This window comes from Carcharodon carcharias, chromosome 4 (assembly GCF_017639515.1).
Source record: "Carcharodon carcharias isolate sCarCar2 chromosome 4, sCarCar2.pri, whole genome shotgun sequence".
Taxonomy (NCBI): Eukaryota; Metazoa; Chordata; class Chondrichthyes; order Lamniformes; family Lamnidae; genus Carcharodon; species Carcharodon carcharias.
In genome coordinates this window covers 205469487-205494335 of record NC_054470.1, presented here as the reverse complement: position 1 = coordinate 205494335, position 24849 = coordinate 205469487, and the positions used below count along the sequence as shown (strand labels likewise).

Here is a 24849-nt window from a genome sequence, read left to right as displayed (position 1 = left end):
CACATTAACAACCTGTCCTGCTACCTTCAGGCATCTGTAGGCATTCACTCCAAGGTCCCTTACTCTGTCTACTCCTCTCAGGATCCTCCCATTTATTGTGTAATCTTTTTCTTTGTTTGTCCTCCCCAAACCCATCACCTCCCACTTCTTTGGGTTGAATTCCATTTTCTGCCCACTTGACCAGTCCAATGATGTCTTCCTGCAGTCTAAAGTCATCCTCCTCACTGTTACTGTGCAGCCAATTTTTGTGTCGTCTGCAAACTTTTTGATAATTCCCTCGACATTTACATCCAAATTATTAATATATATCACAAAAAGCAGTGAACCACATACTGAGCCCTGTGGACCCCACTGGAAACAGCCTTCCAGTCACAAAAAACCCATCAAGAATTACTCTTTGAAACATGTAAGGGGACTTAACAGGGTGGATGCTGGGAGGATATTTCTCCTTTTCGGAGAGATTAGAACAAGGGGCCTCAGCTTAAATAATAAGGGGTCTACCATTTAAAATGAGGAGAATTTTTTTCTCTCTCAAATGGGCCGTTAGTCTGTGGAATTCTCTTCAACAGAGAGCAGTGGAGGTAGGGTCATTGAATATTTTTAAGGCAGAGATAGATAGATTCTTGACTAACAAGAGAGTCAAAGGTTATTCGGTGCGGGCAGAATGTGGAGTTGAGGCTACAATCAGATCAGCCATGATCTTGTCAAATGACAGAGCATGCCTGAGGGGCTGAATAGCCTACTCCTGCTCCTAATTCGTATATTCATATGTATACACTCTAATAAACTCCAACAAATTTCTCAAACACTATTTCTCTTTCATAAAACCATTTTGACTGCTTGATTGTATAATGGCTTTCTAAATGTCCTGCTGGTACTTCCTTTAATAATAGGATCCAACATTTTCCCTGTGACAGGTGTGAGGCCAACTGCCCAATAGTTCCCTGCTTCTATCTCTCTCCTTCCCTGAATAGGTGTGTGACATTTGCCTCAATTGGGGTGGGGTACAAACTCATGCAGGGAATGAGGGTGGTACACTGAGGGTAATGGAGTGCGTTGGGCTTCCTTTGGTGCATGTGAAACGTTAATGGTTGAAAATTAATGGATTGACTCACTGCGTCAGTGACTTCAATCTCATATAGCTTGTGGAATGTCTCTCTGTCAAAGAACAGTAGCTTTCCATTCTCTTGTCCCCTCTTGACGGAAGTTCCTGTTACCAGTAGTTTATCATCAGGGCTGAAGCAGCAATCTGTCCTGAGGGAGAGAACGTAGGCATTGAGGAAAGCTCGTCAATCACCCATCCCATGATCCAAACAGTGAACAAACTTACTTATATCAAGCCTTTAATGTAATAAAAATCCCAAGGTCTTTCGTAGGAGCATTATGAAGCAAATTTGATGCTGAGCCACAAAAGGCAATATTAGGGCAGATGGCCAAAAGCTTAGTAAAGGACGTTGATTTTAAGGAGCATCTTAAAGGAGGAGAGAGAGACAGAGAGGTGCAGGGAGAGTTTTCCAGAGCTTAGGGCCTTAGTAGCTGAAGACATTGTTGGAATGATTAAAATCAAGGATGCTCAAGAGGCCAGAATTAAAGGAGTGCATCTCAAGGGTTGTATCACAGAATCTTTACAGTTCAGGACGTGGCTATTTGGCCTATTGAGTCTGCACTAGTTCTCTGAAATAGTATTCTACCTAGTCCCACTCCCCTACCTTATCCCTGTAACCTTGCACATTCCTCTCTTTTCAGGTAGCAATCCAATTCCCTTTTGAATACCTCGATCAAACCGGCCTCCAACCACCCTTTCAGGGAGCTCGTTCCAGACTCCAACCACTTTCTGGGTGAAAAGATTTTTCCTCACGTCACATTTACTTCTTTTGTCAATTATTTTGAATCTGTGCCCTCTAGTTCTTAATGTTCTCTTGAGTGGGAACAGTTTCTCACTATTTATCCTATCCATGTCCCTCAGGATCTTGAATACCTCTATCAAGTCTCCTCTCAGTCTTCTTTTCTCCAGGGAAAAGACTCCCAACCTCTCCAATCTATCCTCATAGCTACAGTTCTTTGTCCCTGGGATAGTTCTTGTGAATCTTCTCTGTACTTTCTCCAATGCCTTCACATCCTTCCTCAAGTATGGCGCCCAGAAATGAATGCAGTGCAGCAGAGGAGGCCTAACTAGCGTCTTACACAATTTCAGCATGACCTCCTTACTCTTGTACTCAATGCCCCTATTAATAAAGCCTAAGATGCCATATGCTTTATTAGCTGCTCTCTCAACGTGCCCTGCCATCTTCAATGACTTATGTATATGTATACCGAGGTCCCTTTGCTCCTGTACCTCCTTTAGAGGCTCTCCCTTTATTTTAGACTGTTTCACCATATTTTTCCTGCCAAAATTAATCACCTCACACTTCTCTGCATTGAACTTCATCTGCCACTTGTCTGCCCAAACCACCGTGTCTATGTCCTTTTGAAGTTCAAGACTATCTCCATTCACAGTTGACAACATTTCCAATCTTCATATCATCTGCAAATTTTGAAATCATGCCCTGCACACCACAGTCAAGGTCATTAATATATATCAGGAAGAGCAAGGGACCTGATACTGACCATGAGGAACTCCACTACAAACCTTCCTCCAATCTGAAAAACAACCATTTATCACTACTCTGTTTCCTGTCACTTAGCCAATTTCTTATCCAAGTGCCTACTTTCCCTTTTGTTCCATGACCTAAAATTTTATTCAAGTCTGTCGTGCGTATCAAATGCCTTTTGAAAATCCATATACCCCCAACAACAGGGTTTCCCTGGTCAACCTTCTCTGTTACCTCAAAAAACTCCTGCAAGTTAGTTAAACATGATTTTCTCTTGATGATTCCATGCTAGCTTTCCTTAATCATCCTGCACTTGTCTAAGTGACTATTGATTTTATCCCGTACTATAACTTCCAGAAGTTTCCCTACCACTGAGGTCAAACTGACTGCTCTGTAGTTGCCCGCTTTATCCTTGCACCCCTCTTTGAACAAGGATGTAACATTCGCATTTCTCCAGTCCTCTGGCACCTCCCCTGTGTCTAAGGAAGACTGGAAGATTATCACTAGTGCCTCTACAATTTCCACTCTCACTTCCCTCTGTACCCTTGGATGCATCTCGTCCAGTTCTGGTACCTTATCTATTTTAAGTAAAGATAGCCTCTCTCACACCTCTTTCCTCTCAACTGTAAGTTCTCCTGATGTAACAGTTACCTCCTCTCACACCTTGGCCTGGGTAGCATCTTCCTCCTTTATAAAGGCAGATGTAAAGTACCTGTCCAACACCCCTATTTTGTCCCCAATCAGCCCTACTCTTTCTTTTCCCACCCTTTTATTATTTTATTATTGAGAGGCAGGAGCAGATTACGAACATACAAAATAGAAGTAGGCCATTCGGCTCTTCGATCCTGCTCCACCATTCAATAAGATCATCGCTGACCTGCTTGTGTTTTGAATTCGATATTCCCGTATTACCCCGATAACATTTGATTTCCTTGCCCATCAAGAATCCATCTCCCTCTGCCTTAAAAATATTCAATGGCCCCGCCTCCACCAGCTTCGGAAATACTGTTCCAAGGTCGCACAACCCTCAGACAAAAAATTTCTCCTCATCCTTACCTTAAAAGGGTAACCCTTAATTTTAAAACAACACCCCCTAGTTTTGGACTCACCCACAACAGGAAACATCCTTTCCATGTCCACTTTGTCAATACCATTCAGGATCTTTCTTACCTCAATCGAGTCACCCCTCACTCTTCTAAACTCCAGTGGAAACAAACCCAGTATGTCAAATTTTCCCCATAAGACAACCCGCTCATTCCAGGTATCAATCTGGTAAAAACAAAAAACTGCGGATGCTGGAAATCCAAAAGAAAAACAGAATTACCTGGAAAAACTAAGCAGGTCTGGTAGCATCGGCGGAGAAAAGAGTTGACGTTTCGAGTCCTCATGACCCTTCAACAGAACTGATTTTTCTTTACAAGGAGAGGGGTGAAATATAAGCTGGTTTAAGGTTTGGGGTGGTGGTGGTGGTTGGGGGGGGGAGGGGGGAGAAGTGTGGGGGGGGTGTTGTTGTAGGGACAAGCAAGCATTGATAGGAGCAGATCATCAAAAGATGTCACAGACAAAAGAACAAAAGAACACAGAGGTGTTGAAGTTGGTAATATTATCTAAACGAATGTGCTAATTAAGAATGGATGGCAGGGCACTCAAGGTATAGCTCTAGCGGGGGTGGGGGGGCATAAAAGATTTAAAAATAATGGAAATAGGTGGGAAAAGAAAAATCTATATAATTTATTGGAAAAAAACAAAAGGAAGGAGGAAGAAACAGAAAGGGGGTGGGGATGGAGGAGGGAGCTCAAGACCTAAAGTTGTTGAATTCAATATTCAGTCTGGAAGGCTGTAAAGTGCCTAGTCGGAAGATGAGGTGCTGTTCCTCCAGTTTGCGTTGGGCTTCACTGGAACAATGCAGCAGGCCAAGGACAGACAGGTGGGCAAGAGAGCAGGGTGGAGTGTTAAAATGGCAAGCGACAGGGAGGTTTGGGTCATTCTTGCGGACAGACCGCAGGTATTCTACAAAGCAGTCGCCCAGTTTACATTTGGTCTCTCCAATGTAGAGGAGACCGCATTGGAAGCGATGAATACAGTAGACTAAGTTGGGGGAAATGCAAGTGAAATGCTGCTTCACTTGAAAGGAGTGTTTGGGCCCTTGGACGGTGAGGAGAGAGGAAGTGAAGGGGCAGGTGTTACATCTTTTGCATGGGCATGGGGAGGTGCCATAGGTGGGAGTTGAGGAGTAGGGGGTGATGGAGGAGTGGACCAGGGTGTCCCGGAGGGAACGATCCCTACGGAATGCCGACAGGGGGGCTGAAGGGAAGATGTGTTTGGTGGTGGCATCATGCTGGAGTTGGCGGAAATGGTGGAGGATGATCCTTTGAATGGGGAGGCTGGTGGGGTGATAAGTGAGGACAAAGGGGACCATATCATGTTTCTGGGAGGGAGGAGAAGGCGTGAGGGTGGATGCGCGGGAGATGGGCCGGACACGGTTGAGGGCCCTGTCAACGACCATGGGTGGAAAAAAATCATCCACTACTACTCTCCTCCATCTGGCTGAACTTGTTCTCACACTGAACAATTTCTCCTTCAACTCCTCTCACTTCCTCCAAATAAAAGGTGTGGCTATGGGTACCCGCATGGGCCCCAGCTATGCCTGTCTCTTTATGGGTTATGTGGAACATTCCTTGTTCCAGTCCTACTCTGGCTCCCTTCCACAACTCTTTCTCCGGTACTTCGATGATTACTTCGGTGCTGCTTCATGCTCTCGTCGGGACTTGGAAAAATTTATTAATTTTGCTTCCAATCTCCACCCCTCCATCATTTTCACGTGGTCCATCTCTGACACTTCCCTTCCCTTCCTTGACCTCTCTGTCTCAATCTCTGGTGACAGACTGTCCACCAATATCCATTACAAGCCTACCAACTCCCACAGCTACCTCGACTACAGCTCCTCACACCCCGCTTCCTGTAAGGACTCCATCCCATTCTCTCAGTTCCTTCGCCTCCGTCGCATCTGTTCTGATGATGCTACCTTCAAAAACAGTTCCTCTGACATGTCCTCCTTCTTCCTTAACCAAGGTTTTCCACCCACGGTCGTTGACAGGGCCATCAACCGTGTCCGGCCCATCTCCCTCGCATCCGCCCTCACGCTTTCTCCTCCCTCCAAGAAACATGATAGGGTCCCCCTTGTCCTCAATTATCACCCCACCAGCCTCACCATTCAAAGGATCATCCTCCGCTATTTCCGCCAACTCCTGCATGATGCCACCACCAAACACATCTTCCCTTCACCACCCCCCCGTCGGCATTCCGTAGGGATCGATCCCTCAGGGACACCCTGGTCCACTCTTCCATCACCCCCTACTCCTCAACCCCCACCTATGGCACCTCCCCATGTCCACGCAAAAGATGCAACACCTGCCCCTTCACTTCCTCTCTCCTCACCGTCCAAGGGCCCAAACACTCCTTTCAAGTGAAGCAGCATTTCACTTGCATTTCCCCCAACTTAGTCTACTGTTTTCATTGCTCCCAATGCGGTCTCCTCTACATTGGAGAGACCAAACGTAAACTGGGCGACCGCTTTGCAGAACACCTGCGGTCTGTTCGCAAGAATGACCCAAACCTCCCTGTCGCTTGCCATTTTAACACTCCACCCTGCTCTCTTGCCCACATGTCTGTCCTTGGCCTGCTGCATTGTTCCAGTGAAGCCCAACGCAAACTGGAGGAACAGCACCTCATCTTCCGACTAGGCACTTTACAGCCTTCCGGACTGAATATTGAATTCAACAACTTTATGTCTTGAGCTCCCTCCTCCATCCCCACCCCCTTTCTGTTTCTTCTCCCTTCCTTTTGTTTTTTCCAATAATTTATATAGATTTTTCTTTTCCCACCTATTTCCATTATTTTTAAATCTTTTATGCCCCCCCACCCCCACTAGAGCTATACTTTGAGTGCCCTACCATCCATTCTTAATTAGCACATTCATTTAGATAATATCACCAACTTCATCACCTGTGTTCTTTTGTTCTTTTGTCTGTGACATCTTTTGATGATCTGCTCCTATCACTGCTTGCTTGTCTCTACAACAACACCCCCCCTCCACTTCTCTCTCCCCCCCACCACCTTAAATCAGCTTATATTTCACCCCTCTCCTTGTAAAAAAAATCAGTTCTGTTGAAGGGTCATGAGGACTCGAAACGTCAACTCTTTTCTTCTCCGCCGATGCTGCCAGACCTGCTGAGTTTTTCCAGGTAATTCTGTTTTTGTTTTGTTATCAATCTGATAAACCTGGCCATTTACATCCTTCCTTAAATAAGGAGACCAAACCCTAACACACTACTTGAGATGTGACCTCACCAATGCCCTTTATAACTGAAGCATAACATCTTTACTTATGTTCAATTCCTCTTGTAATAAGGGATAACGCTCCATTAGCCTTCTCGATTACATGCTGTACCTGCATACTAACATTTTGTGACTCATGCACTGGAACACCTAGATCCCTCTGCACTTTGGAATTCTGCAGTCGTTCTCTATTTAATACGATGCTTTTTCATTCTTCCTGCCCCAGTGAACAACTTCACATCTTGGTTTATCATTATACTCCATCTGCCAGATTTTTGACCACTCACTTAACCTATTTATATCCATCTGCAACCTTCTTATGTTCCCTTGACAACATACTTTCCTACCTATCTTTGTGTCAGCTGTAAATTTAGCTACCATGCCTTCACTCCTCTCATCTAAGTCATTGATATGAATTGTAAAAGGTTGAGGCCCAGCATAGACCTCTGTGGGACACCACTCGTCACACCCTACCAATCAGAAGAAAACCTGTTTATGCGAGGGGTGGGGGGGCAATGACATAGTGGTATTGTCGCTGAATTAGTAATCCAGAGACCAGGATAACGGTCTGGGGATCCAGGTTTGAATCCCACCACAGCAGATGGTGGAATTTGAATTCAATAAAAATCTGGAATTAAAAGTCTAATGATGACCATGAAACCATTGCCGATTGTTGTAAAAACCCATCTGGTTCACTAATGTCCTTTAGGGAAGGAAATCTGTCGTCCTTACCTGGTCAGGCCGACATGTGACTCCAGACCCTCAGCAATGTGGGTGACTCGTAAATGACCTCTGAACAAGGGTAAACAGGGATGAGCAATAAATGCAGTCCTAGCCAGCGATGCCCACGTCCCATGAATGAATTGAAAAAAACCAGCCAATCTTCTATCCAGGCTAATATGTTAACCCCTACACCATGAGCTTTTCCACAATAACCATTACATCTACAGGCTCCCTTTTATACACAGCACATGTTACTCCTTCAAAGAATGCTAATAAATTGGTTAAACATGGTTTCCCTTTCACAAAACCATGCTGACTCTTCCCGATTACTCGGGTGCCCAGCTATAACCCCCTCAATGATTAATCCAAACACATTCCCCATGACAGTCGCCAAGCAAACTGGCTTATAGTTTCCTGTTTTCTGCCTCCTTCCCTTCTTGAATAGAGGGGTTATATTTGCTACTGATAGAACCTTTCCAGAATTTAGAGAACTTTGGAAAGTTAACACCAGCGCCATCTACTACCTCATTAGCACCTCTTTGAAGACCCTAGGATGAAGTCCATCAGGACCCGGTGACTTGTCAGCTCGCAGCGCCATCAATATGCTCAGTAATGCTTTCCTAGTGATTGCAATTTCACCAAGTTCCTCTATCCTTCCCATCTCCTGATTTACAGCTAATACTGGAATGCTTTTTGTATCCTCTATAGTGAAGGCAGAAGCAAAATATTTGTTCATTTCATCCACCTTTTCCTTATTATCTACTATTAGCTCCCCATTCTCTCTTTCCAGAGGACCAACACTCCCTTCACTTACTATTGTCCTTTTTATATACCTAAATATTGCTATCTGTTTTCACATTTCTAGCCTGCTACCTCTCATACTCTAATTTCTTTGTCTTCATTCTGATGAATGGTCATACGGACTTGAAACGTCAACTGTATCCCTCTCCGCAGATGCTGTCAGACCTGCTGAGTTTTTCCAGGTATTTTTGTTTTTGCTCTAATTTCTTTCTCCTGATTAACCTTTTAGTCATTCTCTGTCACTCTTTATATTCTGAGCAATTATCTGGCCTGCTACTCATCTTTGCGGAGTTGTATGCTTTTTCCTTAGGTTTGATGCTTTCCTTAACTTCTTTCGTTAACCACGGATGTTGGGTCCTCCGCTTAGAAGGTTTCTTTATACCAGGAATATGCTTACTCTGAATATTCTGGAATATCTCCTTAAATGTCTGCTACTGCTTCTCTATTGATCTATCCCCTAGCCTAGTATCCCAGTTCACTTCAGCTAGCTCAGCTTTCATGCCCACAAAGTTGCCCTTATTTAAGTTTAAAATACTAGTCTTAGACCCACTCTTTTCCCTTCTGGATGTAAAGTTCAGTCATATTGTGGTGGCTGCTACCGAGGGTGCCCTCACTCTGAAGTCATTTATTAATCCTGTCACATTACATAATATCAAGTCTAATATAACCTGCCCTCTGGTTGGTTCCAGAATGTGCTGCTCTAAAAAATCTCTCCAAAGCATTCTATGAACTCCGCATCCAGGCTACTACTGCCAGGCTGGTTTTTCCAGTAGATTAAACTCACCCATGATTATTGTTGTCCCTTTATCGCAAGCACCCAAGATTTCTTCTTGTATGCCTTGTCCTACATTGTGGTCACTGTTACGGGGCTTTGGACCACTCCCACTAGTGGCTTTTTTCCCCAATGCTATTCCTCATCTTCACCCAAACAGATTCTACATACTGACCTGATCCAAGGTCATAAAAACAAAAAAACTGCGGATGCTGGAAATCCAAAACAAAAACAGAATTACCTGGAAAAACTCAGCAGGTCTGGCAGCATCGGCGGAGAAGAAAAGAGTTGACGTTTCGAGTCCTCATGACCCTTCAACAGAACTAGGTGAATCCAAGGAAGGGGTGAAATATAAGCTGGTTTAAGGTGTGTTGGGGGTGGGGGGTTTGGGTGGGGGGAGAGAAGTGGAGGGGGGTGGTGTGGTTGTAGGGACAAACAAGCAGTGATAGAAGCAGATCATTTGATGATCTGCTTCTATCACTGCTTCTTTGTCCCTACAACCACACCCCCCCCCGCACTTCTCTCCCCACATCCCCCCCCAAACACCCCCCCTCCCACCCAAACCCCTCCCCCCCCACCGCCCAACATACCTTAAACCAGCTTATATTTCACCCCTTCCTTGGATTCACCTAGCTCTGTTGAAGGGTCATGAGGACTCGAAACGTCAACTCTTTTCTTCTCCGCCGATGCTGCCAGACCTGCTGAGTGTTTCCAGGTAATTCTGTTTTTGATCCAAGGTCATCTCTGACTATTGTACCAATGCCGTCCTTGATCAACAGTGCTTCCCCTCCACCTTTACCTAGCTTCCTATTCTTCTTGAATATCATATACTACCCAATATTCAGGGCCCAATCCTTGCCGTCCTGCAGCCACTTCTCCTTAATGGCTATCGGATCATACTTATTTACTTCAATGTGCACTACCAATTCAATAACTTTTGTTATGAATGTTAAGTGCATTCAGATACAGAGCCTTTAGTTTTGTCCTTTTGTTATTTTTGTAACATCTAATCTTGACTATTGGTGTGTACTTAAGTTTTATCTCTCTGTCCCTTTCTGCTGTTCTATGACCCTCGTTTCCCATATTGCTATTATGGTCTTCTGCTTTTAATCTACCCCTTGATTTGTCACATCTTTCCAAGCTTGATCCCTCACCCCCCCCCCCCCACCTTTAGTTTAAATATCTCTCGGCTTCCCTAGTTATGAGATTCGTTAAACACATATCCCAGCATGATTCAGGTGTAGACCGTCCCAATGGTACAGCCCCTACTTTCCCAAGGAGTGGAGCCAGTGCCCTGTGAATCAGGTCCCACTTCTCCCGCATCAAGCTTTGAGCCATGCATTCATCTCTCTAATCCTATTTGTTCCATGCAAATTTGCACGTGGGTCAGGTACTAATCCAGAGATTATGACCTTTCAGGTTCCGCTTCCTAATTTGGTACCTAGCTTCTCATACTAACTATGCAGAACCTCCTTACTTGTCCTGCCTATGTCGTTAGTACCTGAAGGGCCAGACGCACTGGATCCTCCGCCTCCCACCGGAAGTTCCTCTCCAGCCCTGAGCAGATGGCCCGAGCTCTGGTACCGGGCAGCCAACACAACCATCAGGACTCTTCAGGACACAATCACAAAATATCACAGTGCAGAAGAGGCCTTTCGGCCCATTGAGTCTGCACCGACACGTGAGAAACACCTGACCTACCTACCTAATCCCACTTACCAGCACTTGGCCCATAGTCTTGAATGTTATGATGTGCCGAGTGCTCATCCAGGTACTTTTTAAAGGATGTGAGGCAACCTGCCTCCACCAACTACCCGGGCAGTGCATTCCAGACTGTCACCATCCTCTGGGTAAAAAAGTTTTTCCTCACATCCCCCCATAACCTCCTGCCCCTTACCTTGAACTTATGCCCCCTTGTGACTGACCCTTCAACTAAGGGGAACAGCTGCTCCCTATCCACCCTGTCCATGCCCGTCATAATCTTGTACACCTCCATGAGGTCGCTTCTCAGTCTTCTCTGCTCCAATGAAAACAACCCAAGTCTATCCAACCTCTCTTCATAAATTAAATGTTCCATCCCAGGCAACATCCTGGTGAATCTCCTCTGCACCCCCTCCAGTGCAATCAAATCCTTCCTATAATGTAGCGACCAGAACTGCACACAGCACTCCAGCTGTGGCCTCACCAAGGTTCTATACAACTCCAACATGACCTCCCTACTTTTGTAATCTATGCCTTGATTGATAAAGGCAAGTGTTCCATATGCCTTTTTCACCACCCCACTAACATGCCCCTCCGTCTTCTGAGATCTATGGACACACACGCCAAGATCCCTTTGTTCCTCAGAACTTCCTAGTGTCATGCCGCTCATTGAATATTTCCTTGTCAAATTACTCCTTCCAAAGTGTATCACCTCACTTTTCAGGGTTAAATTCCATCTGCCACTTATCTGTCCATTTGACCATCCCGTCTATTTCTTCCTGTAGCCCAAGACACTCAACCTCACTGTTAACCACCCAGCTAATCTTTGTGTCATCCGCAAACTTAGTAATCCTACCCCCCACATAGGCATCTATGTCATTTATATAAATGACAAATAATAGGGGACCCAGCACACATCCCTGTGGTACGCTACTGGTCACGGGCTTCCAGTCACAAAAGCATCCTTCTGTCATCACCCTCTGTCTCCTACGACTAAGCCAATTTTGAATCCACCTTATCAAATTACCCTGTATCCCATGTGCATTTGCCTTCTTTATAAGTCTCCCATGTGGGACCTTGTCAAAGGCTTTGCTGAAATCCAGATAAACTACATCAACTGCACTACCCTCATCTACACAATAGGTCACCTCCTCAAAAAATTCAATCAAACTTGTTAGGCACGACCTCCCTCTGACAAAGACATGCTGACTATCCCTGATTAAACCTTGTCTCTCCAAGTGGAGATAGATTCTCTCCTTCAGAATTTTCTCATATAGTTTCCCTACCATTGATGTGAGACTCACAGGCCTGTAGTTCCCTGGCTTATCTCTGCAACCCTTCTTAAATAGCGGAACCACATTAGCTGTTCTCCAGTCCTCTGGCACCTCCCCCGAGGCCAGAGAGGAATTAAAAATTATATTTCTTTGTCCATAACAAACTTAAACTGTACCATAACAAAAACAGAATTACCTGGAAAAACTCAGCAGGTCTGGCAGCATCGGCGGAGAAGAAAAGAGTTGACGTTTCGAGTCCTCGTGACCCTTCGACAGAACTGTTCTGTCGAAGGGTCATGAGGACTCGAAACATCAACTCTTTTCTTCTCCGCCGATGCTGCCAGACCTGCTGAGTTTTTCCAGGTAATTTTGTTTTTGTTTTGGATTTCCAGCATCCGCAGTTTTTTTGTTTTTAAACTGTACCATGTTGTGGTCGCTATCACTAAAATGCTCCCCCACCACCACCTCAGCCACCTGTCCAGAATCATTCCCCAGAATTAGGTCCAACACTGCGCCGTCCCTTGTTGGACCCTCTACATATTGACCTAAAAAGTTTCCTATAGACATTTCAAGAAATCCACTCCATTCAAGCCCTTGACACTATGTCTATCCCAACTAAAGTTGGGAAAGTTGAAATCACCTAATGTAATTACTCTATTGTTCTTGTCTTTATACACCTCCACAAATTGTGCACATATTTGCTCCTCAATTTCCCACTGACTATCTGGGGGTCTATGATAAACACTTAACAATGTGGCTGCCCCTTTTTTGTTCCTAAGCTCTACCCACAAAGCTTCATTCGATGCCCCCTCCAAGATATCATCTCTCCTTGCTGCAGGAACTGACTCCTTAACTAATAATGCAATGCCTCCTCCTCTTTTTCCCCCTCCCCTGTCTCGCCTGAAGATTCCATATCCCAGAATGTTGAGCTGCCAATTCTGCCCCCGTCTCAGCCATGTCTCTGTGACAGCAATCACATCATAATTTCATGTTAATCTGTGCCCTCAATTTATCTGCCTTATTCATTAGACTTCTTGCATTAAAATAAATACCATCCAACCTTGCCAAACTCCCTTGTGCCTTAACTGGCCTATAACTTCTATGCCTTTCAGGGTCATTTGCTCTCTCTTCCAATTTTGGCGGCTGAACCTCCTCTCAGGATCCCATCCCCCTGCCAAGTTAGTTTAAAACCTCCCCAACAGCACTAGCAAACCTCCCCGCAAGGATGTTGGTCCCATTCCAGTTCAGGTGCAACCCGTCTGCCTTGTACAAGTCCCACTGCCCCCAGAAACGGTCCCAATAACATTATGTATGTTAATAGCTTCATGTCAGGGCCTATAGACCACTCCCACCAGTATCTTCTTCCCCTTGTTATTTCTTACCTCCACCCATATGGATTCCACATCTTCCGATCCAAGGCTCTTTCTTGCTATCGTACTTATTCCATCTCCTACTAACAAAGCTACCCCACCACCCTTTCCTTCCTGCCTGTCCTTTCGAAAAGTCAAATATGGTAGATGGTGGAATTTGAATTCAATAAAAATCTGGAATTAAAAGTCTAATGATGGCCATTAAACCATTGTCGATTGTCATAAAAAGCCATCTGGCTCACTAATGTCCTTTAGGGAAGGAAATCTGCTGTCCTTGCCTGGTCTGGCCTACATGTGACCCCAGACCCACAGCAATGTGATTGACTCTTAAATGTCCTCTGAGCAAGGGCAATTAGGGATGGGCAATAAATGCTGGCCTAGCCAGTGACGCCCACATCCCATGAATGGATATTAAGAAAAAATACCCCTGAATATTTCATTCCCAGCTTTGATCTCCTTGTAACCATGTCTCTGTGCTGGCTATAAGATCATACCCATTAACATCTATTTGCACAGTTAATTAATTTATTTTGTTCCGAATACCATGCGCATTTAAGTAAAGGCCCATTAATTTTGCCTTTTTACCATTTTTTCCCCCTTTGACCTTATTTGCTGCTCGGTTTTCTCGTTTGTACACTCTGTCCCTTCCTGTCACACTCTGGGTATCATTACCTAAATAGTTGCCCTGCAAGGCTGCCATATCTTTTTGCTTTGTAAGCCTATGTATCCCCTTTCTAGAACCCTGCCCCCCTCTATTTAGTTTAAAGCTCTCTCGACCGTCCAAGTTATTCGGTTTGCTGGGACACTGGTCCCAGCACAGTTCAAGTGAAGCCCGTCCCACCAGAACAGCTCCCTTCTACCACAGTGCTGGTGCCAGTGCCCCATGAACTGAAATCCATTCCTCCCACACCAATCTTTGAGCCACGCATTTAACTCCTTGACTTTATGTACCGTATGCCAATTTACCCATGGCTCAGGTAGCAATCCTGAGATTATTACCTTGGAGGCTCTGCTTTTTAATTTAGCTCCTAACTGTTCAAATTCTTTCAGCAGAACCTCCTTTCTAGTCCTGTCAATGTCGTTGGTACCAACATGGACGACAACAACGGATCCCTCCCCTCCCACTCCAAGTTCTTCTCCAGCCCTGAGGAGATGTCCTTAACCCAGGCACCAGGCAGGCAACACAGCCTTCAGGAGTCACTCTCACGGCTGCAGAGAGCAGTATCTAACCCCCATAGTTATACTGTTCCCTACCAGTAATAGGTTCCTATTTCCTCCCCTCACTTGAATGGCTTCCTGTACCATGGTGCTATGGTCAGTTCGCTCATCCTCCCTGCAGTCCCCGCTCTTGTCCACACAGCTTGCAAGAATCTTGCCCCTCAAACGCTACTCCCTGGGTCCCCACACCTGCTTCACCTGCAGTCACACCCTCCTGCCCCTGATCACAGTCCAAATTTGAATTACCTAATCCCATCGAGTCCATGCTGGCTCTCTGGAGCAATCCAGTCAGTCCCATTCCCCACTCTATCTTTGTAGCCCTGCAAATTTAATTCCCTCAACTCAAATCATTTTTTACCTCCACTTCCAACACCATCCTGACCAGTAAATTCCAGGTCATTAATATTTGCTGTGTAAAAGAGTTCTTTCTCATCAGAATGTTCATTGACCTGGAATGTCAACTCTGTTTCTCTCCACCAATCCTGCCTGATCCGCTCAGTATTACAAACATTTTCTGGTTTTGTTTCTACTACATAACGATGCAGCTAAAATCCCTAATCCCTTGAACCATTTTAGTAAATCTCTTCTGTACCCTCTCAAGGACCTTCACATCATTCCGAAAGTGTGGTGGCTAGAATTGGAAGCAATACTCTAGTTGTGGCCTAACCAGAGCTTTCCATTAGTTCAGCATAACTCCCCTGCTTTTGTGCTCCAATAACAAGGGCACTGAGGGAGGTTTTCCTTCAGCTTTTTATATTAACATGTTAGTTTTACATTTCCTTTTATATTATAACCGTGGCTAACATGCCACAAGTACTTCATTGGCTGTAAAACATTTTTCAGACATCTGGTGGTCATAAAAGACATTGCCTAAGTAAATACAAGATTTATTTAAAATTTCAATTGCAGTTCTCATTGCAGAAACTCACATTGGGAAGATGTTGGGGAGGCCAGATGCCACATTCAAAGGGTTCCGAAAATTCCTCATATCCCAGGTTTTAATGGTGTCATCTCCTAGAAAACACACAAGCAACATTTTAATCTTTAATTCCGGTTCCACCAGGGCCACTCGGCTTGTGGCCTTATTCCAGCCTTGATCCAAACATGAATAAAAGAGTTGAACTCCACAGGTGAGGTGAGAATGACTGCTCTTGACATCAAGGCAGCGTTTGACCAATTATGACATCAAGGAGCCCCAACAAAACTGAAGTCACAGAATCACAGAATTTTTACAGCACAGCAGGAGGCCATTTGATCCATCGTGTTTGCACTGACTCTCCAAATGAGCAAGTTAATTAGTCCCATTCTCCCGCCTTCTCCCCATAACCTCCACATTGTTCCTTTTCAAATAAGTCTAATTCCCTCTCGGATGCCTCAATCGAAGCTGCCTCCACCACACTCTCTGGTAGTACATTCCAGACCTTAACCACTCACTACGTAAAAAAGTTTTCTCACATTGCTGTTGCTCCTTTAGCCAATTATTTAAATCTGTGCCCCCTTGTTCTCGATTCTTTCACGTGTGGGAACAGTTTCCCTCTATCTGATCTGTCCAGGCCCCTCATGATTTTGAATACCTCTTTGAGCAAAGCAGGGCTTAAATTTAAGGAAATAGTTATTTAATTAAAAACAAAAAGTACGGCAAGAGAGCTCAATCCCGTGTGTTGTACAGCTTGCAGCACATGGGAATTCTTAAACACTTCCTGCAGTCTGGATGACCACACGTGCAGGAAGTGTCACTGGCTTGACAGATTGAGCAACGGGTTTTGGAGTTTGAGCGTCAGCTGGAGACACAGCGGGGCATCCGCGAGGCTGGGGTCACGTGTATAGCACGTTTTTAGATGTGATCACTCCACAGCTTAAGGGAGTACAGTCAGAGAGGGAATGGGAGACCCCTAGTCAGAAGAAGGGAGGCAGGCAGGTAGTCAGGAAAGCCCAGAGTGCATCTTATTCAGGAACCATTTTCTGTGTTGGAAAATGGTGAGGGTGAAGGTTCCTCTGGAGAGTGCAGCCAGAGCCAAGTTCACGGCACTGAGAGTGGCTCAGCTGTACAAGGGGGGAGGAGTAAGGGTGCAAGAACAATCGTGGGAGGAGACTCAATAGTGAGGGGTGCAGACAGGCGCTTCTGTGGCCGTAGATGTGACTCCAGGATGGGTCCAGGGTTGCCTCCCTGGTGTCAGGGTCAAGGATGTCAGAGAACAGTTGCAGGGCATTCTGAAGGGGGAGGGCAAACAGTCAGAGATCGTGGTCCACATTGGTACCAACGACATAGGTAGGAAGAGGGATGACACTAATTTTCAAATTCTCTCTGGCCACAGGAGAGATGCCAGAGGACTGGAGGAAAGCGAATGTTATTCAAGAAGAGTAGTAGGGATAAATCAGGTAGTTACAGGCCAGTGAGTCTAACATCAGTGGTAGGGAAACTATTGGAAAAAAATTCTGAGGGGCAGGGTTAATCTTCATTTGGAGAGGCAGGGATTAATCAGGGATAGTCAGCGTGGCTTTATTAGGGGAGGTCGTGTCTAACAAATCTGACTGAATTTTGAGAGGAGGTGACTAGCGGTGGAGATGAGATAGTGCAGTTGATGTAGTCTACATGGACTTCAGTAAGGCTTTTGACAAGGTCCCAATTGGGAGAATGGTCAAGAAGGTAAGAGCCCATGAGATGCAGGGCAATTTGGCAAATGAGATCCAGAATTGGTTTAATGGCAGGAGGCAGAGGGTGATGGCCGAAGGTTGTTTTTGTGATCGAAAGCCTGTGACGAGTGGTGTACCACAAGGATCGGGGAGAAGGCGGGAGAATGGGGTTGAGAAACTTATCAGCCATGACTGAATGGCGGAGCAGACTCGATGGGCCGATTGGCCTAATTTCTGCTCCTATGTCTTATGGTCATATGGTGTTGGGACCCTTGCTGTTTGTAGCCTACATTAATGATTTAGATGTGAATACAGAAGGTATATTCAGCAAGTTCACAGATTACATGAAAATTGTTGGTGTCGTAAATAGTGAGGAGGGAAGACTTAGATTACAGGACGATATAAACGGGCTGGTCAGACGGGCTGAGCAGTGGCAAATGGAATTTAATCCTGAGAAGCGTGAGGTGATGCATTTTGGGAGGGCTAACACAGCAAGGGAATACGCAATGAATGGTAGGACCCTAGGAAGTACAGAGGATCAGAGGGACTTTGGTGTACATATCCATAGATCCCTGAAGGCAGCAGCACAGGTAGATAAGGTGGTTAAGAAGGCAGATGGGATACTTGCTTTTATTAGCCGAGGCACAGAATATAAGAGCAGGGAGATTATGTTGGAGCTGCATAAAATGCTAATTAGGCCACAGCTGGAGTACTGTGTGCAGTTCTAGTCGCCACACTATAAGGATGTGATTGCACTGGGGGGGATGCAGAGTAGATTCACCAGGATGTTGCCTGGGCTGAAGCATTTCAGCTACGAAGACAGACTGGATAGGCTCGAGTTGTTTTCCTTACAGCAGAGAAGGCTGAGGGTGGATCTGATAGAGGTATACAAAATTATGATGGGCATAGATAGGGTAGATGGGAAGAAACTCCTCCCATTAGTGGAGGTGTCAATAACCAGGGAGCAGAGATTTAAGCTAAGGGGCAAGAGGTTGAGAGGATTTGAGGAAAAAAATTTTCACCCAGAGGGTGGTTGGAATCTGGAACACACTGCCAGAGGGGGTGGTAACGGCAGGAACCCTCACAAGATTTAAGAAGTAATTAGATGAGCATTTGAAACGCCATGGCATACAGGGCTACAGAGCAAGTGCTGGATAATGGGATTAGAATAGAAAGATGCTTGTTTCTAGAACTGTCCCCACCACCGAAGTTAAAATGACTGGCCTGGGGTTGCTGGGCTTATCTTTACACCCATTTTTAAACAAGGGAATAACATTTGCAATTCTTCAGTCCTCTGGCACCGCCTGAGTCTAAAGAAGACAAAAATTATGGCCAGTGCCTCCGCAAGTTCCAGTCTGATTTCCCTCAGTATCCTTAGATGCATTTCAGCCGTCCTGGTGCCTTAAGCACTTTAAGTATGGATAGCCTATCAAATACCACCTTCTTATCAATTTTAAACCTTCCTAGCGTCTGAATTTCCTCCTCTTTCACCATAGCCTGGGCAGCATCTTCTTCGTTGGTAAAGACAGATGCAAAGCCCTCTGTCTCCATGCATCAATGCCCTTTTTGACCCCTAATCGGCCCTACTCCTCTTTTTCCCACCCATTTCCTTTTTGTATGCCTATAAAAGACAGATTTTTTTATTCATTCATGGGATGTGGGCTTCCCTGGCTGGGCCAGCATTTATTGCCCATCTGCAGTTGCCCTTGAGGAGGTGGTGGTGAGTTGCCTTCTTGAACCGCTGCAGTCTATGTGGTGTAGGTACACCCACAGTGCTGTTAGAGAGGGAGTTCCAAGATTTTGATCCAGCGACAGTGAAGGAACGGTGATATATTTCCAAGTCAGGATGGTGAGTGACTTGGAGGGGAACTTCCAGGTGGTGGTGTTCCCATCTATCTGCTGCCCTTGTCCTTCTAGATGGTCGAGGTTGTGGATTTGGAAGGTGCTGTTGAACGAGCACTGGTGAATTCCTGCAGTGCATCTTGTAGATGGTACACACTGCTGCTACTGCGCCTCAGTGGTGGAAGGAGTGAATGTTTGTGGATGTGGTGCCAGTCAAGCGGGCTGTTTTGTCTTGGATGGTGTCAAGCTTCTTGAGTGTCATGGGAGCTGCACTCATCCAAGCAAGTAGGGGGTATTCCACCACACTCCTGACTGGTGCCTTGTGGATTGTGGACAGGCTCTGGGGAGTCGGGGGTGAGTTACTCGTCACACGATTCCTAGTCTCTGATCTGCCCTTGTTGCCAGAGTATTTATATTTTTAAAAAATTCTTTCACGGGACGTGCAAGCTGGACCAGCATTTATTGCCCACATTTAATTGCCCTCGAGAAGGTGGAAGTGAACCGCCTTAGAGTCATAGAAGTCTACAGCACAGAAAAAGGCCCTTCGGCCCACCGAGTCTGCGCTGGTCAAACAAGTACCTAACTATTCTAATCCCGTTTTCCAGCACTAGGCCCATAGCCTTGTATGCCGTGGCATCGCAGGTGCATATCCAAATACTTCTTAAATGTTATGAGGGTTTCTGCCTCTACCACCCTTTCAGGCAATGAGTTCCAGATTCCCACCACCTTCTGGGTGAAACAATTCTTCCTCACATCCCCTCTAAACCTCCTGCCCCTTCCCTTAAATCTATGCTCCCTGGTTATTGATCCCTCCACCAAGGGGAAAAGTTCCTTCCTGTCTGCCCTATCTATGCCCCTCATAATTTTATACACCTCAATCATGTCCCCCTTCAATCTTGTCTGTTCCAAGGAAAATAGCCCCAATCTATCCAATCTCTCCTCATAGCTAAAACTCTCCAGCCCAGGCAACATCCTGGTAGATCTCCTGTGCACTCTCTCTAGTGCAATCACATCCTTCTTATAATGCAGATTCCAAAACTGCACGCAATACTCTAGCTGTGACCTAACCAGCGTTTTATACAGTTCCAGCATAACCTTCCTGCTCTTATATTCTATGCCTCAGCTAATAAAGGCAAGTATCCCATATGCCTTCTTAACCACCTTATTGACCTGTCCTGCTACCTTAAGGGACCAGTGGACATGCACCCCAAGGTCCCTCTGATCCTCGGTACTTCCCAGGGTCCTACCATTCATTGTGTATTCCCGTGCCTTGTTTGTCCTGCCCAAGTACATCACCTCACACTTATCCGGATCAAATTCCATTTGTCACTGATCAGCCTGTCTATATCCTCCTGTAATTAAGGTTATCCTCTTCACTATTTACCACCCCACCAATTTTCGAGTCATCCACAAACTTACTGATCAACCCTCCTACATTCAAGTCTAAATCGTTTATATATACCATAAACAGCCAGGGACCCAACACCGATCCCTGTGGAATCCCACTGGACACAGGCATCCAGTCACAAAAACACCCCTCAACCATCACCTAATGCTTCCTGCCACTCAGCCAATTTGCCAAATTGCTTTGGATCCGATGGGCTCTTACCTTCGTTATCAGTCTCCCTTGCAGGACCTTATCAAAAGCCTTGCAGAAGTCCAAGTGGACTACATCAAATGCATTGTCCTCATCTACACACCTAGTCACCTCTTAGAAAAATTCAATCAAACTGGTCAGACATGAACTCCCCTTAACAAAACCATGCTGATTCACTTCCTAAACCACTGCAGTCCTTGTGGTGCAGGAAAACTGACAGTGCTGCACAGGAGGGAATTGCAGGATATTGACCCAGTGACAGTGAAGGAATGGCGATACAGTTCCAAGTCCAGTTCAGTTTCTGGTCAATGGTAGCCCTCAGGGTGTTGATAGTAGGGGATTCAGTATTGGTAATGCCATTGAACATCAAGGGGCGATGGTTGGATTCTCTCTTGTTGGAGATGATCTTTGCCTGAAACTTGTGTGGCTTGAACGCTACTTGCTACTTGTCAGCCCAAGCCTGGATATTGTCCAGGTCTTGCTGCATTTGGACATTGACTGCTTCTGTATCTGAGGAGTTGCGAATAGTGCTGAATATTGTGCAATCATCAGCGAACATCCCCACTTCTGACCTTATGATGGAAGGCAGGTCATTCATGAAGTAGCTGAAGATGGTTGGGCTGAGAACACTACCCTGAGAAACTCCTGCAGTGATGTCCTGGAGCTGAGATAACTGACCTCCAACAATAACAACCCCCATCCTCCTTTGTGCTAGGTATGACTCCAACCAGCGGAGAGTTTTCCTCGATTCCCATTGACTCCAGTTTTACTAGGGCTCCTCAATGTCACACTTGGTCAAATCTGCCTTGATGTCAAGGGCAGTCACACTCACCTCACCTCTGGAATTCTGCTCTTTTGTCCATGTTTGAACCAAGGCTGTAATGAGGTCAGGTACTGAGTGGCCCTGGTGGAACCCAAACTGGGTGTCAGTGAGCAGGCTATTGCTAAACAAGTGCTGCTTGATAGCTGTTGATGACCTCTTCTATAACTTTACTGATGATCAAGAGTAGATTGATGGGGGGTTAATTGGCCGGGGTTGGACTTGACCTGCTTTTTGTGAACAGGACATACCTGGGCAATTTTCCACATAACCGGGTAGATACCAATGTTGTAGCTGTACTGGAACAGCTTGGCTAGGGGCATGGCAAGTTCTGGAGCACAAGTCTTCATTACTATTGCTGAAATATTGTCAGTGCCCATAGCTTTTGCAGTATCCAGTGCCTTCAGCCGTTTCTTGATATCACGTGGAGTGAATCGAATTGGCTGAAGACTGGCATCTGTGATGCTGGGGATCTCCAGGGGAGGCTGAGATGGATCATCCACTCGGCAATTCTGGCTGAAGATTGTAGCAAATGCTTCAGCCTTATCTTTTGTACTGCTGTGTCAGGCTCCTTCATCATTGATGATGGGGATATTTGTGCAGCCTCCTCCTCCACTCAGTTGTTTAATTGTCCACCACCATTCACGACAGGATGTGCCAGGACTGCAGAGCTTAAATCTTATCCACTGGTTGCGGGATCGCTTAGCTCTGTCTATCACTTGCTGCTTATGCTGTTTGGCATGCAAGTAGTCCTGTGTTAGAGCTTCACCAGGTTGACAGCTCTCTCACTTTGTACTCTGCATCACGCTCAAAGTCTGTATACCCTGCGAATCTCATTCTACAGCCATTGCAAATCATCTCTCACTCATCCCAGATTCCCTCATAAACAAACTCCACTCAGGGGATCAGTGTCCAGGGTCTAACAAAGGAAGGGGAAGGGGAAAGGAATATGGAATACTGATCTTCCAGGTGAGCTTTCCCAATTCCCTTTTGAACTCTAGACAACTCTAAATCAACAAGGAACACAAACACACTGATAAGATCTCAGGGTTCTAATGCACATTTGCTTCTTATTCCCGATGCTATCACAGACAGTCAGAGGCAAATAGTTATAAGTATGGGCAGAGGGACGTACCACCACGTGATGCCAGAGTATTTCCATCATATGAAAAGCTGAGGCAGGAGGTGTCACTGCCAGGAACATGTGCCTGTCGATTATGAAACTTCGTATGAACCTATGGTATGAACAAACAAATACTGATTAGTAGCAAATAATCAGAGCACCATCCACTGCTGGTTACTCAAACATTAAATTAACCACAGACCAGCATTGCCTCACCCACAATTTGCCACTTACTTCAGACATGACTGGACATCATCAGGAACACCAACGCTTCTTGTCCTCTTTCATGCTCAACGAGTAATGCCTGACAGAGGCACCCCAGGAGCTCACTTATCAAGGTCAAACTGCTTTACATTGAAACACTGGTCATATGGACAGAAGTAGCACAGCACTCCAGCCTGTGCAACCATTCAATGAGATAATGGTTGATTCTCAACTCCATTTACTTACGTTGTCTCCATATCCCTGGATATCCTTAGCCAATATAAACCTACTGACCTGAGCCTTGAAAGCTCCAAATGGCAGCTAACATAAAAGGGTCGTCAGAGGAGTGATAGGCTATATGAACATACGAACATGGAGCAGGAGTAGGCTATTCAGCCCCTCAAGCCTGTTCTGCCATTTAATAAGATCATGGCTGATCTGATAGCAAGCTGAAATCTGCCAAACCTACCCTGAGAATCTATCACCACCTTGTCTACAAAGAATCTATCCACCTCTGCCTTAAAGATATTCAAAGACTCTGCTTCCACCGCCTTTCAGGAAGACAGCTCCAAAGACTCACAAGCCCCCGAATGAAAAATTTTTTGCCTCATCTGTTTTAAATGGGTAACCCCTTATTTTTAAACAATGATTGCTAGTTTTAGATTCTCCCACAAGAGGAAACATCCTCTCCACACCCACTCTGTCAACACCCCTCAGGATCTCATATGTTTCAATCAAGTTGCCTCTTACTCTTCTAAACTGCAGCAGATACAAGCCTAGTCTTCAACCTTTCCGCATAAGACAACCCACCCTTTCCAGGTATTAGTCTGGTAAACCTTCTCTGAACTGCTTCCAATGCATTTACATCCTTCCCTAAATAAGGTGTCCAATACTGTACACAGGACTCCAGATATGGTCCCATTGGTGCCCTGTACAACTGAAGCATAACCTCCCTACTTTTGTATTCAATTCCCCTTGAAATGAATGATAACATTCTATTAACTTTCCTATTTACCTGCTGTACCTACATACTAACCTTTTGTGATTCATGCACTAGAATACCCAGATCCCTCTGCATCTCAGAGCTCTGCAATCTCTCACCATTTAGATAATATGCTTCTCTTTTATTTCTTTCTGCCAAAATGGACAATTTCACATTTTCTCACATTATACTCCATTTGCCAGATCTTTTCCCACTCACTTAACACATCTATATCTTTTTGTAGCCTCATAATGTCCTCTTCACAGCTCTCTTTCCTCCCTATCTTTGTGTCATCAGCAAATTTGGCAACCATCCCATCCATCCCTTCATCCAAGTTATTTATTTTAATTGTAGAAAGTTGAGGTCCCAGCTCTGATCCCTGTGGCATAGCACTTGTTACATCTTGCCAACCTGAAAAAGACCCATTTATGCCGACTCCCTGCTTCCTGTTAGCCAGCCAATCTCCTATCCAGGACCAATTAGTGACCAAGATGTAGATCGAGTAGTGGAGGTAGAGGCTTAGGTATTAAATGAGGACTTTGCATCAGAGTTTAACCAAGAAAGAGGACTTTTCAAAAGTTAAAATAAATGAGGAAGTTGCTGGGATACCAGCTGAGACAAAGATGATAAAGAGGAAATACTAGAAGCCAGCAATGCTTCAATTGAATAATTCACTCAGTCTGATGGGATGCATCGCAGACTGCTGAGGTTAGCAAGGGTAGAAATTGTCCTACCTTCTATACTGGTCCTCCTTCTATACAGGGCTGATGCCAGAGAGCTGAAGGACTGCAAACGTTACAGATGTGCTCGAAAAGGGGGAGAATGATAAACCCAGCAACTTCAGAATAGTTTAATATTG

At 45.3% G+C, this 24849-nt stretch overlaps 1 protein-coding gene across 1 annotated transcript in view; it reads right to left on the bottom strand.

Annotated features, from left to right (window-relative positions):
• Window positions 1-24849, bottom strand: part of LOC121276697 (WD repeat-containing protein 70) — a 152949-nt gene that overhangs the window by 53666 nt on the left and 74434 nt on the right. The window contains exons 11-13 of the mRNA XM_041185241.1: window positions 22817-22916; window positions 15718-15802; window positions 1116-1254 (exon numbers count right to left, since the gene is read on the bottom strand). Of these exons, the coding sequence (XP_041041175.1) occupies window positions 1116-1254; window positions 15718-15802; window positions 22817-22916 (324 nt within the window). The remainder of the gene's footprint in view (window positions 1-1115; window positions 1255-15717; window positions 15803-22816; window positions 22917-24849) is intronic.